Consider the following 17,129-nt stretch of genomic DNA (forward strand, 5'->3'; position numbering starts at 1 on the left):
GCACCTCTTCTCTAACTTGAGTACGTTTTCTTGTATTTCTGTAGTTGAAAGTATCCTTCATTTTCTTTATTCCATTATATTTTATACTTCTGTTATGGTGCACATAAATCTGCCAGGGATTGATTATATTCATCTAGTTGCTTGGGTATATTATGTAGTATACAAAAGTGAGAGAGTGGTTTTGACATAGTTTTCTTAAGCTCCGCTAAAGGATGTCTGGCAACTTTAGTTGTCAACTTGCTTATGTACATTGGTGCGTGTATTTATATTTATGTATATATGGAATATTTTTACTTTTAGTCAGTGATGCATGCACATTTTCTTTTCTTATACGAAGTCTAGCTGATAATTTTATATAAAATGGGGCTTCCCTGGTGGTGCAGTCGTTGAGAATCTGCCTGCTAATGCAGGGGACACGGGTTCGAGCCCCGGTCTGGGAGGATCCCACATGCCACGGAGCAACTAGGCCCGTGAGCCACAACTACTGAGCCTGCGCGTCTGGAGCCTGTGCTCTGCAACAAGAGAGGCCGCGATAGTGAGAGGCCCGCGCACCGCAATGTAGAGTGGCTCCCGCTTGCCACAACTAGAGAAAGCCCTTGCACAGAAACGAAAACCCAACACAGCCAAAAATAAATTAATTAATTAATAAACTCCTACCCCCAACATCTTCTTTAAAAAAAATGTACATTTATTCTTGAGGTTCAGTATACTCAAGCATATTTAACCAATTTTTCATCTACATATTATCAGAACATTAGTTTTAAATGTTTACCAGCTAGAGCTATTTGTTATAGCATTTCTTCAGTTTACCATAACAAAGACTTACTAATTAATATAAAAATAATGAGGGATTTCAAGATATAGATAAAGAGTAAAGCAGTTAAAATTTCTAAATACCTTGAAATCAGAGGCACTACTGAAATTGAAGAGCTTCTATGTTTCAGGAATGTGACTTTTAGGGTCCTCCTGTTGATCGAATTCAGCAGCAGTCTACAGTTCAGTTAGCTTCTTCAGTGTAGGAAATCTTTTCTGCTATTATTGCAAACTTCATTATATTCATAAGAGGTGATGATTAGGTACCTATAAAACCAGAGAAAGACATATACTAAACTCTAGTTCCTCAGTTTATTAGCATAAAAATTTTAAATTTTGGTTCAAAATATGCTCAACATATTTTGAATGTTGCCTGTGTTTTTAAGATTTGATTTTGCAGATATGAAGGTTTTCTTTCTAGGAATTGGAATGTTTGGAGTGTTAGCAGCATTCACTGAAAATAAATTGAATTCTTAAAACAAGTAATTGATTTGGGATAACTAAAATATTTAATGAAACTAGTATACATTGTATCAGGACTTCAACATTTGTATATTTAAAAATGAGTTGATGTTTTGTATAGCAGTTGTATGTATGATTTTTTTCTGTGTAGTTTATATTGATGTACTTCTTTTTGTGTGTTGTTCAGCCGTATATGTGGAAGTCCATGTCCTGCAGTGTGGCCTGATGTAATCAAACTACCATATTTCAACACCATGAAACCAAAGAAGCAATATCGTCGAAAGTTAAGAGAAGAATTTGTTTTGTAAGAAGGGGATGCTTAAACATCCATATTGCGTTGATTTTTTTTTAAAGTTATTTCTTGAGAATTCTAAATGTCACTGTAGCCTCTGTTGACCTAAGGTCGACCTATCACAATTCTTCTATGTCATTTAATTTTGAGTTCCCTTTGCTACATGCAAATTACCATTTTACCATCATTATGAAATCAGTGCTTTGGAGTTATGTGTTTGATTTAGTGTTTACCTGAAAGAAGTTTAATAATACCATTTAAAATTTTAAAGAAACCGCTTACAAGATACTTGAACTGAGTTTTTTACTTTGTTGTAGGAAACTATTCTGTTAAGTTTTTAATTTATGTTAAAACAGCAAATTGCCCATAGAGCAGTAAAATATACTATTGTTTGCCAAATTTCAAATTATTTAGAATAATAATTATAAAATTATGTAAAAATAAATATTTCTTTAAAGGAATATTTGGAACTTACTGGAATAAAGTATCACAAACATGTTATAAAATGCTAATATTTAAAATAATCTCCTAAAGAAACATTAAGCTTGAGTCTAAGAACATGCATGACTTTTATAATCCTCTCATGCCAGTATTCCTGCAGCTGCACTAGACTTATTTGATTACATGCTCGCCTTGGATCCTAGTAAGCGCTGCACTGCAGAGCAGGCTCTTCAGTGTGAGTTCCTACGGGATGTGGAACCCTCAAAAATGCCTCCACCAGAGTAAGTGACTTTTTACTATATGCAGAATCTGGACAGTATTAATAACATCATTATGTAGCTATCAAAAGCTATTCCATGATTAGTTAAGTCAAAAGAAAGAATAAATCAAAAGGAATAGAATAGCAATAGTGTACATAATTTGCACATCTAGAATGCAGAGCCTTGCTTTATGGTCAGCTAACCATAGGACTAGCAGAAGCAGCCTTCCTCTAGTTAATTTTATTAATATATTTCCATCCTAAAAAAAATGTTATTGCTGCTGCTATTGTAGTACTGTTTCTGCCAACACTAGTTGCTTAGCTAAAATTTTGAGTGCTATGCTAAGCATTTCTCATGTATTACATTAATTTTTATAATCTTAACAGGTGAGTATTATTATCACCATTTTACAGAGAAGGAAGCAGGCTCAGAGAGGTTAAGAAACTTGCCCAAGAATACAAATCTAGTAAAGGGTGAAGCCAGCTCTCAAATTCAAGTTAGTTCTATAACAAAAAGAGGTTCTGAAATATTCCTTAGCAGACTCTACAGTAGAAAATTCTTATCATTGAATAAAAATATTAGTGTCAAAAGCCTGTATGGAATGCGTCTACTGTCTGATGGTGGGAGGTGGGTGTCGGGAGGCAGGGAATGCACAGAGTCTGGGCGTCAGAATGGCTGGGTTCTTGAACCTTCACTCCCTTGTGGCTCCTGTAATTTCTCTAGGATTGATTTCGGGAAGGGGACAGAGCAGTCCATTTGGTTCTCCTTGATAGGATCTAGAAAGTTTGTAGAGATTTTCTTAGCAATTTTAAAAATGATGATGAGTGTCACAAAAACAAACCTGTCCCTATAACAATAAAATGTGTCCATGTAATAACCATTAGCATATTGTGAAGGAACAGACATGGGATTTGGAGTTCAAATCCTGGCTCTTCCACTTAATTAATTAGATTGGTCTTATTATAGTTCTGTGAGACCATCATATTTGGCTTTAGTTTTTACTGAATTGTATGTGAATAGCCTTTGTGGGATGATTTGGAAGGCAAAAATGATCTATCATCTTGAGGGATCTGAATCATCCACTGTTGAATTGTTTCATGGATTTTTTTTGCTTATCAGTATATATCAGCAGCCTTGAAACTTTGGCTTTAGTATCCCTTTAAAGAATTTTTTTTAAACTTTCGATTTGGAAAAATTTCAACTCTATACAGAAAAATAGGAAGAATATTACAATGAACAGTCATATGCTCTTCATCTAGGTTCAAACACTTAACTAAAATTTGGACACATGTGATTTATCACTCCATATCTTTTTTTCCTGAACTATCTGCATATTATATTGTGGGAATGACATTTCACTTATAAATAATTCACCATGTTATCTATAAGAACTGGAACTTTATTCTGTATAGCTACAATATCATTATAAAGCATAAGAAATTTAACATTGTATTAGCTAATAGTTTATATTCAGATTTCTCTAGTTGGCACAATAGTTTCCTTTGTAGTCTGTTTTTCTGTTTGTTTTGGTTTTGGTTTTTTTGGATAAAGAATTTATTCCAAGCTCACACATTTCATTTAGTTGTTCTGTCTCTTCAGTCTCTGAGGAAGACTTCTTACAACATTGACATTTTTGAAGAGCTAGCTGTTTTGTAAAGCATTCTACAGTCTGACTTTAACTACTTCCTCATGATTAGTAATTAGTGTCTCTTTTTTTTTTTGGCAAGAATGCTACCTAGGGTAGTGATAGGTGCTTCCTGCTGTATCACATCAAGAGGAATATAATGTCATTTTTCTTCCGTTATTGGTAGTACTAAATTGATATCTTGGTTTAAGTGGTCCACATGAAAGAATTCTGGTAAAACTGTATTGAACACATTTTAAATAGATATCTAAATTTTAAAAATCAAGGGTTCAAATAGTTGCAAAAGGTATAATTTTCAGTGTCTAAGTGTAGACACTTTAAAATAGAGCAGTTACATCATCTTGTAAATGTATTTAGTGGAATCAGAATACCTTAGCATTTGATATTCATCAACATTCACTCAGAAAATGTATGAACAAACTCTTCAACAATTGGACACTGTTGGGTTTGTGTGTGTGTGTGTGTGTGTGTGTGTGAACTTACATTGCTTCTGCACGTTTTTAATGTAACATATATTTATGCTTGAAAGTATTTTATTGATTACCCTATAGTACTTCTTTAAAACAAATATATGTATATAAATGGAAATTTAATTTAAAAATTTCCTCTGACTGCGAGGCTCTTTTTTTCTGATTAAGTTATTGCATATATTAGTAGTACGTATTTCAGTTTAAAAAAAAGAAAAAAATTAGTAAATTTTGTTGGAGATGCAACCTTAATGAAATAGTGCTGAGATTTTTTCCCCCAAGCAATTTGCATATCCATTAATTAATATTACTTATTCTAGAGTGAGATATAGTTCCACATTAATTGTGATTTAAAAATTTTTGTAAGTACTCTTTTAAATAAGCATTTGAGACTGGATGGAGTTTTGTCATAGTTAAATCACTGAGTTCTTTGAACTTCTTCCACATTATGTCCCCAAAATCACAGTGCTCTGTCATCAAAAATTATTTTAATGACCTTTCAGCTGTCAACTTAAGATTCTTTCTCTAATTTTCGTGACAGTAAAGAATTGGAAACCACATGACTTGCCAAAGATTTCTTATCCAGTCATTAATCATTTTTTTTTCAAGTTTTAAGAAAATAAATCAAAGAAGCTTTACCAATATTTATTACATGACTTCTTCTTATACTTGTTGCTTTTCCTTTTATTCGCACTTTCTTAATCCAGTATACTTAGAAAAGGTTAGGAAGTCAACATGTAATTTCAGTACTACTTAACCAGTCCATTTGCTAAATTGTGTTCCTTATTACATTTTTAAAATATATGCTTTTGTCAAAATCTTGGAACTGTAGATGTATCCCATTCAATTTGTGGAAAATGTTTGCCACATAATAGGAAATTCTGTTCATATTGTCAAGCACATCACCTGAATTCACTTAACTTTTTTTTTTTTTGTTTTTGTTTTTGTTTTTGTTTTTGTTTTTTTTGTTTTGCAATACACGGGCCTCTCACTGTTGTGGCCTCTCCCATTGTGGAGCACAGGCTCTGGACGCGCAGGCTCAGCGGCCATGGCTCACGGGCCCAGCCGCTCCGTGGCATGTGGGATCTTCCCAGACCGGGGCACGAACCCGTGTCCCCTGCTTCAGCAGGCGGATTCTCAACCACTGCGCCACCAGGGAAGCCCTCACTTAACTTTTATGAGAACACACCCGACTGCACTTTTGCATTAAAAATAAATATGTTATGCCGCGGAGCGGCTGGGCCCGTGAGCCATGGCCGCCGAGCCTGCGCGTCCGGAGCCTGTGCTCCGCAACGGGAGAGGCCACAACAGTGAGAGGCCCGCATACCGCAAAAAAAAAAATAAATAAATAAATATGTTAGTACACATTTTGGTAAACATTCTGTAAACCAGCAATAAATTATGGTACATCTTTGTTAAGTACATCACTAAAGCAATCAGGTTGAAATTATAGTGATATTGATGTGATATTTAAATAAAAAATTATATAAACAATATAACATCTCGTTACTTTGTCATGTGTAATGGGTAGTTAAAATTATAAAATGTGAAGGTAAGGACTCTGAAGAAAGGCATTGGAATTCCTTTGGGAAATAGCCATGTGTATTAAACTTATCAATTTTTTTAGGAATAAGCAAATGAGTGGGGTAATAAAAAAAAAAAACTCCATTAATTTTATTAGATGTCCTGTCACACTTTTTTAATGTACTTAATGAAAAGAGTATGTATTGCTAAGAAGTGAATTAGGCCAGCAGCTTGTCTATAATTTTATTTTTTCTTAAAAGCATTAAACAATTCATAAGATAAATACGATCAACTATAATTGGAATAAATATTTCATGACATGATATGATAAAAAAATACTTTAAAACTACCTTGCTGAATGACGAAACATGAATCTAATTCTTACTATGTGAGAGGCACTGTCCAAGCGCTTACATATGTTAACATACATTACCTGAACTCCACAAGGTAGATTGTCTTGTTAACCCCATTTTTAAAGATAAGCAAACTGAGGCACCGAGGTCAAGTTACTTGCCTATGAGACACAATAAGTAAGTGGCTGAGCCGGTATTTGAACCTTTAGAAAAGAACACATAAAAATTTGGTTGTCCTGGAAACATTCCTGGTACATCTAATAGGCAGCATCACTAACCTCTCTATCCTGTTTAGCTGTTTGTTGGGTAATGTTTATCTTTCCTACTGTTGAGATCATCCATAAAGAATCTCTTAACGTTTTAATTGTGGGAGGGAACAGAAGCCCTTTTTAGTGGATTTCTTTGCTTTATTCTCATGGGACTCTCCAACAAGAGCAATGCATTCCTTGAACATCAAGATGGGAAAAAAATGAAATCACTTCAGCCCCCCCACTCTGCAGTACTGCAGTATGTCTGAATTCAGAATAATCCCAACAGAGGCTAAGGTTACACATCTTGTAAACACACACACACACACACACACATACACACACACGAAAGTCTTTGGCAGGTTTTTGATGCCTTAAAGCTTCCCAATATCAATATTTCAAATTGTCCCTTTGTTTGTTACTCCAGGAGGTTTTTACACGCTGAGGCAATGCACCATAGTAAGATGGCTGAGAGGTATGCCTTTGTTTTGTTTTTGGACCTCAGGTGCATAGACTTGGTTTAATCATAATCCTTGTGTCACTCATCATTAGTCCATGCATGGCTCTCTTTTTTCTTTTAGTTACTTAATTTAATTAGTTATTTTAAATGATGTTAATAAGCAGCCATGAACTTACCAGATAAAAGCTAGAATCTTGACAATAACCTACTTTACTCATATCATACCCTCTCCGCCCACAACCTGTCCCCCTTGCCTTCCTCCACCTGAGGTAACCATCATCCCTGTTTTCTTTTGTATATACTTTTTGTTGCCATCTATATGTACTCATAAAAAGTTACATTTTACAATTTTAGTTGCTTTTAATTTTATGAAAGTGTCATGCTGTTTGTAATTTGTTGGGAATGACTTTTTTTCCACTTAATATTATATTATATTGCTAAGATTTGACCATATTGTTGCATATGCCTTTATTTTATAACATGAGATAAAACTAATTGTGAAAGAAGACGTGTGAAAGAACTTTCTGAACATGCAGGCCCTTCTCAAATATCAATTTTAGGAAAGAGGACATATGGATATGGAATTTCTTTTAGAATAATTCCAGGTATACTCCCTCAAAGTTTTCATGTATCCCTAGAGGTAAACATATCCAGGTTGAAGACCAGGTTGGGGCTGCTTAAGGGAATTTATAGATATTCTGGGCAAGTTTATTAACCTTTCCAAGCCTCAATTTTCTTATCTTTAAAATAGATATCATAGTAACTTCCCACTGGATTTTTTTATTAGGGTAAGAAGAAAATATTTATAAATCAAGTATTTGTCTTTCTTTAAACAAAAGTTATTCTGCAGTGTTTCAATTTTGTGAAATTACACGAGGTAGAATTGTTTCAGAATTATGGATAACTTTGATAGTTGCTAGTTATTCAGAACTCTCAATGATGATTGATGAACCTGGATTACAATCTATTTTTGAAACTCCTCTGTAGCATCAGTTTAATTCTAGAGCATTTGACTATAGAAGCAAATAAGAGGGTCTCAAAAAGTAAAAAGCTTGTACTAGAAGGTTTTTCGCAAATTTATGTCCTAGCCTTTGCTACTTTTTAATTCCATGTCTAGTTTCTGCAAGTGGCATATTTTTCACCTTTTTTTTTTCCATGTCCTATTCAATGTATGTTGTACTATGATAAAAACTGGCTTTAAAAGATTGCACCAAGGCTAATAGTAACCTATTTTTGTGAACATATATTCTTCATTCATAGTTTTAATAAGTTATTATTCATTGATTATCCAGAAGCCACAGAAAAATAGTTTGTCTGTATAGGTGAAGCCCTGAAGGAGGGAGGCATTAAGGGTGATTTGTGTTGGAGGAGTTTACAAAGCCTGTGTGTGAAATCTTCAAGAATAACTTGTGGGGGAGCGGGGGTGGCAGCTTTGGGGCTATGTAGTAAATATATTGTCATTTTGTTGTTGTTGTTGTTAAGAAATGCCATGGACAAACAGTTTAATACTTTTTTTTCCAGCCTTCCTTTATGGCAAGATTGTCATGAGTTATGGAGTAAAAAGCGAAGAAGACAGAAGCAGATGGGCATGACTGATGATGTTTCCACAGTTAAAGCCCCCAGAAAGGACTTGTCTCTGGGCATGGATGACAGCAGAACTAACACGCCTCAGGGTGTGCTGCCGTCTTCACAACTGAAATCTCAGGGCAACTCGAATGTAGCACCTGGTCAGTAAATGCTTCCATGGGTTGATCTTCTTCATGTTGTTTTGTGGCTGACGTTAATTATATTGCTGTAGTGTTAAAGCACTTGTGGCTAAAAGTTGAACACTGAGTTCAACATTTCCTTGTTATTCGATTGTGCCAGTACAGAGGTTTCACTGCTACCGGCACCACAATATTAAGCAATCTCAAGGTGAGATTAATTTATAAAGAAGGCATCAAATTACATATGATTAGTGATGGGTCAGCTTTCCCTGTCTTCTTTTTCCCCTAGTGCAAGAGTCAGTAGGTCTTTTACTGACACTATTCTGTGAGGCACAGCATTCAATGTCTGTGGATGCTTTTCAGGAGTAAGAAGAAAGATAAAGGAAAACAGCCCAGAATCAGAGTAGAAGCTCTTTCATACTGTTTGTAATGTCCTCAGGTTACTTTTAATATATTTCCCAATATATTATAGAATCTCAGACTGGAATCTGATATTGTGCCAGAAGTGACTTGAAGTATGATAAAGAAGGGTATTTTGGGGAAAGTTAAATTTCTTCGTCTGACTCAATCTGTTGTAAGAGTAAGCTTCTTCACGAGGAACCAACCTCTTCAATGTTGTCAGAAGTGCGGTTAAATTCATTCTCTCATTTAGTTAACAACTTTAAAAAAAATGGAATCCACTCCTTCATTTTGCCTCATGAATCCAGAAAGCATTCAGCTTTAATGTTTTTATGAAGGCAGAGATGATAAGAAATAAATACATGTATGTGTGGAGGTGGTGTTTTATTAAACATGAAAAATAGCCAAGCACTTATTAAGAGATGAGTAAGTATTGACTGCTCAGTTAGTTGATTAAAACAGCTCTGTGGGTCAGATTGAACTTTTGGTGGTTAAATATAAATATAGAGTAGATTAGCTGAGAAAGCTTGAGAAAGATTACCTTAATGCTTTCCCATGTAGTCTACAAGCTTAGAGTTGACCTTGGTCAGACTACATTAAAGTGCTAACACGTTACTTTAAAAACCAAAATTAATTGTTATTTGTTGTTCAAAAGTATTCTTCAGAGTTTCTTGAAATAGTGAATTCCCCTTGTACATGAAAATATTTGATGTATATGTAGCTTAGGAGAAAAAATGTTTATTTGTTGTACAAAGTGAGGGCTGTCTATATCAAGTTCAGTATTATTTCTCTTCATGGTAAAACTATGTAAAATTTGGAGAAAGACAGAAGCAACAAGAAGTTTTCTTGGTTTGTGTTTATGTCACCTGTTTTATATACCATCCACTACTGAAAAAGGATTTGAGATGGTTGTAACAGGAAATTTGGATGGTGGTCACTTGTCCCAGGCAACAGTTGTCATATTCCTTAATAAGACTACCAGGTGTTTATTTCTGCTTCTCTTCATGGAACTGATGTCCTTATTCCACTAGGAAGCCTAGTGGAATAGAGGGTAGTTATTTCACTCTATTTTAGCTGATAAAAAAATTCTGGGCTCATTTTGTTATTGTTTCTTAGCTTTGCATATTTACAACTCTGTTAATTTTAGAATTTCATTTTATCCCTCCCTCCCTCCTTCCCTTCTCTTTTCAAACTGTCAATATTAAGAAGTGAGGCTTCTAGTTTTTTGAAATAGGAATGAATCCTCTTTGCTCCGTTTTCTACGTCAATAAGTGCCATGAAATAAAAATGCCCCTTCTGTGTAGATGAGACACCACAGTTAAAGTGTACTTCTCTGAGCTCACATGGAGACTACCTCTGTTAATAGAGACATGAAAGGGAAAATGAGGAAAACTGGCACTTGGGGTGTAGCAAACAAGCATGGTTCCTTATTAATACCTGCGGATCACAAGGAGAACTTGCAAGAGTTTGTTTTGAATTATTCTAAAAATATTAAGAAGTAATAAAAAGTATATCAAACTATATAAAGAGAGAATATATTTAAAAAAGCATTAATCATCACTTTTTCATCTTGGAGTACTATTAGTCTGTCATCTGTGGTTATGGAAATTACTTATCAGTATCTGTATCATCACTTAGCATATATAGTATTATGTACATTTGAGCCTTGTTGTTACGTATGACTCAGATAAACTTGCACAAGAACCTACGTAAACCATCACAAGTCTAAACTGAAAATTAGAGAAAGAAAAACAACTGTTTTCGTGGTCATGAATTAATGCCACCTTATATGTACATGATAAGCATGCTTCTGTAGGAGTTCCTAATTTACCAAGAGTGCTTAACTTAAAAAAAAAGAAGTTTGAATAAAAGACATTATATCAGACAGTCTACAAAATCCCAGTTTGAATTTACTGCAAAGATAAGGTTAGGTTTTTAGAAAATACGTGTTATTTTATATAAGCAGTACAGGGAGTGGTTAAGAGTTCAGACTCTGGGGACTTCCCTGGTGGCACATTGGTTAAGAATCCGCCTGCCAATTCAGGGGACACGGGTTCGAGCCCTGGTCCGGGAAGATCCCACGTGCCACAGAGCAACTAAGCCCGTGTGCCACAACTACTGAGCCTGCGCTCTAGAGCCCGCGAGCCACAGCTACTGTAGTCTGCGCACCTAGAGCCTGTGCTCCACAACAGGAGAAGCCACCACAATGAGAACCCCATGCACCGCGACTAGAGAAAGCCCACACGCAGCAGTAAAGACCCTAAACAGCCAAAAATAAATAAATAAAATGAATAAATTTATTAAGAAAAAAAAAGTTCAGACTCTGGAATCAGAATACCTGGGTTCAAATCTGAACTCTGCCACTTACAGAGTTTGTGACCTTGAGCAAGTTATTTAGTCACTCTGGATGTCAGTTTCTTCTTCAGTAAAAAAAAAAAAAAAGGGGCCAATAATAAAGCATGCCTTATAAGGTTGTTGTGAGGAGTAAAGGATATAAAATGCTCAGAAAGGAACCTAAAATTATAGTCGTCATCGTCGTCGTCGTCATCATGATCATCATCCAGTGCCCATTCTCAGGTGCTATTTCCTGGTCATGTCTATCGTATGGGGTTCTAATGGTGGTCTTGGTTTTCCTTTCAAAGTATTTACCCTTAAAGATAATTTATTCAAAAGGGACTGCAGTTCTTTTTCTTTTTTGTTTTATGTGCCGTTACATCTTAAATGTACATGAAATTGAACTAGAAAGAGATTCCCTTTTCACAGTATTTCTCAAACACTGTCCCACGAGTGTACATTTTAATAGGGTAATACAGAGCCATTCTGTGGGGTGGGGAGAGCTGTGAATCATGGCAATTCTAATTAATACACGTTTTGTCTTTAGTAAAAACAGGCCCTGGACAGCAGTTAAACCACAGTGAATTGGCAATCCTACTAAACCTACTACAAACTAAAACAAGTGTTAGTGTGGCTGATTTTGTCCAAGTGTTGAACATTAAGGTAAACTCTGAGACTCAACAGCAGCTAAATAAAATAAACCTTCCTGCTGGAATTTTGGCAACAGGTGAAAAACAGACAGATCCATCAACACCACAACAGGAGTCTTCGAAACCGCTGGGAGGAATTCAGCCTTCTTCTCAGAATGTCCAGCCTAAAGTGGAGACTGATGCTGCCCAGGCGGCTGTGCAGAGCGCATTTGCAGTTCTGTTGACTCAGTTAATAAAGGCTCAGCAGTCAAAGCAGAAAGATGTGCTACTGGAAGAGAGGGAAAATGGATCGGGACATGAAGCGTCATTACAACTCAGGCCACCTCCAGAACCTAGCACTCCGGTGTCGGGTGAGTGTACAGATAGCAGACCACTAACACGGCTGCATTCACACTGTTTTCTTGCTGTTGATGATTAGCTATAATGCGTAATGTTTAGTAGCTTTGCTAGGAGAGGTCCTGAAAATTCTCAGGTCACTGGTTATAGGTTGGTTTCTTAGTCCGTGTACTCCTACGAGTTGATTCTTTAACGAATTATCTGTGGGTGATAGAACTCATGAATGCTATCAACGTTTCTCATGTGAACCTATGGTTAAGAAATAATCTTTCACTTTCACTCCAGTTGCAGCAGGGTGATTGACCAAGGCAGAAACTTTATGTATACAGTAGCTTTTGTTCTTCAGGCAGTAAATAGGTACATGCGAGATGCCTTTGAAAAGTCAAATACAACAAAATTTTTCTGTCACCATAGACTCAAATGGTAGCAGGCGATATTTTAATACTTACATATACCTTTTTCTTTTTCATTTGACTTTTGGGTTGTTTTTGTTTGGTTGGTTGGGTTTTTTTGTTTGGTGTGTGTGTGTGTGTGTGTGTGTGTGTGTGTTTTGCCGGAGATATAACTTCTAATGCTCTTTAGAAAACATTAACTATTTTGAAATTTTTGTTTTCTATGGTAACTTTCGACTCTCTTTTTTTGCCTTGTTTCACTTAGGGCAAGATGACCTCATCCAGCACCAAGACATGAGGATATTGGAGCTCACGCCAGAACCAGATCGGCCTCGTATTCTGCCTCCTGATCAGCGACCTCCTGAGCCACCTGAACCACCGCCAGTCACTGAAGAAGATCTAGATTATCGGACAGAAAACCAGCATGTACCCACCACTAGTTCTTCGTTAACTGACCCTCATGCTGGAGTGAAAGCAGCCCTGTTACAGCTACTTGCTCAGCATCAGCCCCAGGATGATCCCAAAAGAGAAAGTGGTATTGACTACCAAGCAGGAGACACTTATATGCCCCCTTCAGACTACAAGGACAATTTTGGATCCTCTTCTTTCTCTTCTGCTCCTTATGTGAGCAGTGATGGTCTAGGAGGCGCCTCTGCTCCACCATTGGAACGACGTAGCTTCATTGGAAACTCAGATATTCAGTCCTTGGATAACTACAGTACTACTTCATCTCATTCTGGTGGTCCACCTCAGCCTTCTGCCTTTTCCGAGTCATTTCCCAGTTCAGTAGCTGGATATGGAGACATTTACCTCAATACAGGTCCCATGTTGTTTAGTGGAGACAAGGACCATAGATTTGAATATAGCCATGGCCCCATTGCAGTCCTGGCAAACAGCAGTGACCCTTCCACAGGGCCAGAGAGTACTCATCCTTTGCCAGCAAAGATGCACAACTATAACTATGGTGGTAACTTACAGGAAAACCCAGGTGGCCCTGGCCTCATGCATGGACAGACCTGGACTTCTCCTGCCCAAGGACCTGGGTATTCACAAGGATACAGGGGACACATTAGCACATCAGCTGGCAGAGGTCGAGGCAGAGGGTTACCATACTGAGTATCTGTTTTTCCTCAGGCACATCATTTTTATCTGGAAAGACTTTTCTAGCTGCAGTTTAAGGCAGCGATCCAAGAGACTTGAATAATATTAATTCAACAACAGCTTTATTTTTATGTGGAAAAGGGTCTTGCATACAATAGTTTAAAAAAAAAAGACAAAAACTTTGCTTAAATTCATGCTGTTCTAAAAAACTAGATCTATTGATTGTACATCTTCACAAATTCTAGTTAACAATTTTATTTTGTATTCTTGCAGTTTTAAGTGGATGCTAATCTTAGGGACATAAAAGTCTTTTATGGCCCTCTTGCAGATCTTCTGAACTATGCACATTTGTGCTTTTTTGTAAGTTTGGACCAACTTTTATGTAACAAACAACCAACCCCTCCCCGCCTCCAGTTTTACAACAATCAGAAAGGGCACTGATTTATTTGGTATTTTTCTTTTTACAAAGCTACCTTTAGTCAAAGGTCACTGTCAGTCTTTGCACCTGCTTTCAGTGTTATTGTGAAAGGTGTAATTTGTGCTCATTTCAGAAAATAAAACACAACCTTTCTCTTGATGCAACAGTTTTATAAAAAAAAAATGGTCAACGTTATTTTTGTTTTATTTTGCAGATTATCATAGCCTAGCAAAATGCATTCAAATGAAATAGCGGGTTTTATATGAAAAATATGGGTGGGGTGGGGAGGGTAAGTAAGTGCCTTAACGGGTAAGCCTAAGGTCTGAGAAAGTAGTTAACCTTTACGCCCATTTGTCTTCTAAAGGGAATCAATGCATTGTATTGAAGAGGCAGGGAGCTCTCAAGTGTCTAGGGGCTGCCTGCTGGGTTCCTCTTAGGTTCATTCCCTCTGCCTATCACACTTTCTCCTTTTCTTTGGGTTGTGTTACCTTCCACTACCACCTTCTCTTGATAGGGGAGTGAGAGCAAAGAAAGGGAGTCCAACTCCCAACAGCACTTCTTGTTACTTTTGAGAACAAGTTCTGAAAAGTTGTGTCATTTAAATGGTTGAAAATAATAGCTAAATGAGAATTTCAGAGTACCATTTTCTTTCAGGCTGCCACATTGTCCCTGTTTCCTTTTGCCATGCATAATTGGAGGGCAGTAGCATAGAAACAAGGCTTAATAACAGAATTGGCATAATTCTGTTAAAGTTCATGGGGGGAGGGATGGCGAACACCTTATTTTAAGTTATACAGTTGCCATTTTAAGACAAAGTTAACTGTTCATTTTACTCGTTAACTAGAAACATTGCTTAGGTTGAATTTACTGAAGTAAAAAGAAAAAGTAGTGTAAAAAAACCCTCTTATTCTCTCTCCTCTCACTTCCTACGAGGTTTACTACAACTTCTTCTGCCACACCTAGAGTAACTTTATTTTAGTTCATTTTAGAGTGATGGATAACCCTTATTTCAACTGTAATGGTGTCAAGTTTAACTAACTTGGTGTGTGCACTCAAACACACATACCATTATAATAATCCTAGAAAGGAACCAAAGGTAAATAACCAGTGTTGCCATTAGCACGAAATGGCAAAACAGACTCTGGAAAGGAGAGCTGTGCCAACTCACCGTTTGTTTTAACTGTTCTCCCGGTAACTTATTTTTTGATTGGAATCTTAAATTGGAACAACTGTTATCAAATGGAAATGGCTCCAGTTCTAAAGTCAGTCTTTTAATCCTGTGCTCTCTATCTGACTTGTGAACCTTCATTTCAAAACAGTACATGGGAAGCATTATAGTTTGGTAACAGTAAGAATAGTTTCAAGTTAATAATTCACCATTTTACTGCTATAAAATGAGTTGATGTCTTTTGATGGAATTTTTTTTGTTGGGGAGAAAGAAATGAATGGAAGAAAAATTATTTTTCTTTTATTTGAATATTGAATACTAACAACTTATAATAAAACTACATTGCAGGAAGTGAAGAAATATTTTGAAATTTAGCAAAATAGCTACAGTATTCAAGTATCTGGAATTTTAATATGGTGAGTCTTAGAGCTTTAGACTTAACTATAAATGACAGTATCTAAGTTATTCTTAATAGTCACACTTGATAATTCTGCTGACCGTAGCAGCTAACCTAAAATATTTATGTGACATGAATAGCCTGTGTTTTAAAAATTAAATATTTTATATAAAATTGAACTGTGTTTGGATAGTTTTTCCTAACATTTTAGTTATGTATTTATGTTGGGAGAGTGGCTGGGAGGACAAGGAAATTGTTGCTTGAAATTGAAGATTTGAACTATAGCTCCTAATATCACCCTAAGACAGCATTGATTGTGAGACAACAGTATTTTATGCACTAGTTAGGAAAAGTGTTGCCAGTTAAACCACAAGTCAAGGCTAAGATACATCAATTGTAATATACTTCCCAAGTTCAGAGATGTTATTATATGAAAGAATGTTTCTTAAAATTGATGAAATATGGTAGTAAAACTCTTAATGCATCCTTTCATATCATTTAATACTTAAGTAAATTTGGATTAATGAAAAGAACAGGGCTGGGAAATCACTAATTCTGTATGTTATAATAACTGCAGTAATCACTGAGTATTCTTGGGTGAAATTTAAGGAACATAAAATGTTACTTAAGTTTTTTTTGAAAGAAACAGGTAAGTCAGGTTGCAAATGAGAAGATGAAAATAGAAAAAGATTGGACCTACCAAAAGAAGAATATATTTATTATCTCCCATGTGAAATTCCCTTATGTATTTCTCGATACGCAGCTTTTTCTGCATGCAACTCATGTTTCCCAAGTCTTCAATCCATTATTTGTTGGAGAGTTGCTGTCACCCATGAAATTTTAAGACTCATTTTAAGGGTTTATTGATTAAAATAGTTTGTGGAATGTGAGTTAAGATAGTGCTTTAGGGCTTCCCTGGTGGCGCAGTGGTTGAGAGTCCGCCTGCCGATGCAGGGGACACCGGTTTGTGCCCCGGTCTGGGAAGATCCCACATGCCACGGAGCGGCTGGGCCCGTGAGCCACGGCCGCTGAGCCTGCGCGTCCGGAGCCTGTGCTCCGCAACGGGAAAAAAAAAAAAAAAAAAGCTTCAGAAAAAACGGGAATAAAATTTTAGAAAACTTAATTAGGAGACTGTAGAGGCTGTTTGTTTCATATATGGATAGTCTTTAAAAAGGAGGTGCCTCATTTTCTTTTTTAAAACAATGGTTACCTAAATATCTAACAATTAGATAATAAGACTGAATCTTTCACTTAAACATTTTT

General features: G+C 36.2%; 1 protein-coding gene across 2 annotated transcripts in view; it reads left to right on the forward strand.

The window, feature by feature from the left end:
• Positions 1–16,045, forward strand: part of CDK13 (cyclin dependent kinase 13) — a 114,225-nt gene extending 98,180 nt beyond the window's left edge. The window contains exons 10-14 of one of the 2 annotated variants that reach the window (XM_032643987.1): positions 1,463–1,579; positions 2,158–2,289; positions 8,487–8,692; positions 11,952–12,404; positions 13,048–16,045. In XM_032643987.1, coding sequence (XP_032499878.1) covers positions 1,463–1,579; positions 2,158–2,289; positions 8,487–8,692; positions 11,952–12,404; positions 13,048–13,898 — 1,759 coding nt within the window. In that variant the 3' untranslated portion in view covers positions 13,899–16,045. The remainder of the gene's footprint in view (positions 1–1,462; positions 1,580–2,157; positions 2,290–8,486; positions 8,693–11,951; positions 12,405–13,047) is intronic. The other variant, XM_032643989.1, reaches the window with a different exon arrangement.
• The last annotated feature ends 1,084 nt before the right edge of the window (positions 16,046–17,129 follow it).

Source organism: Phocoena sinus, chromosome 9 (genome assembly GCF_008692025.1).
Source record: "Phocoena sinus isolate mPhoSin1 chromosome 9, mPhoSin1.pri, whole genome shotgun sequence".
Lineage (NCBI taxonomy): Eukaryota > Metazoa > Chordata > Mammalia > Artiodactyla > Phocoenidae > Phocoena > Phocoena sinus.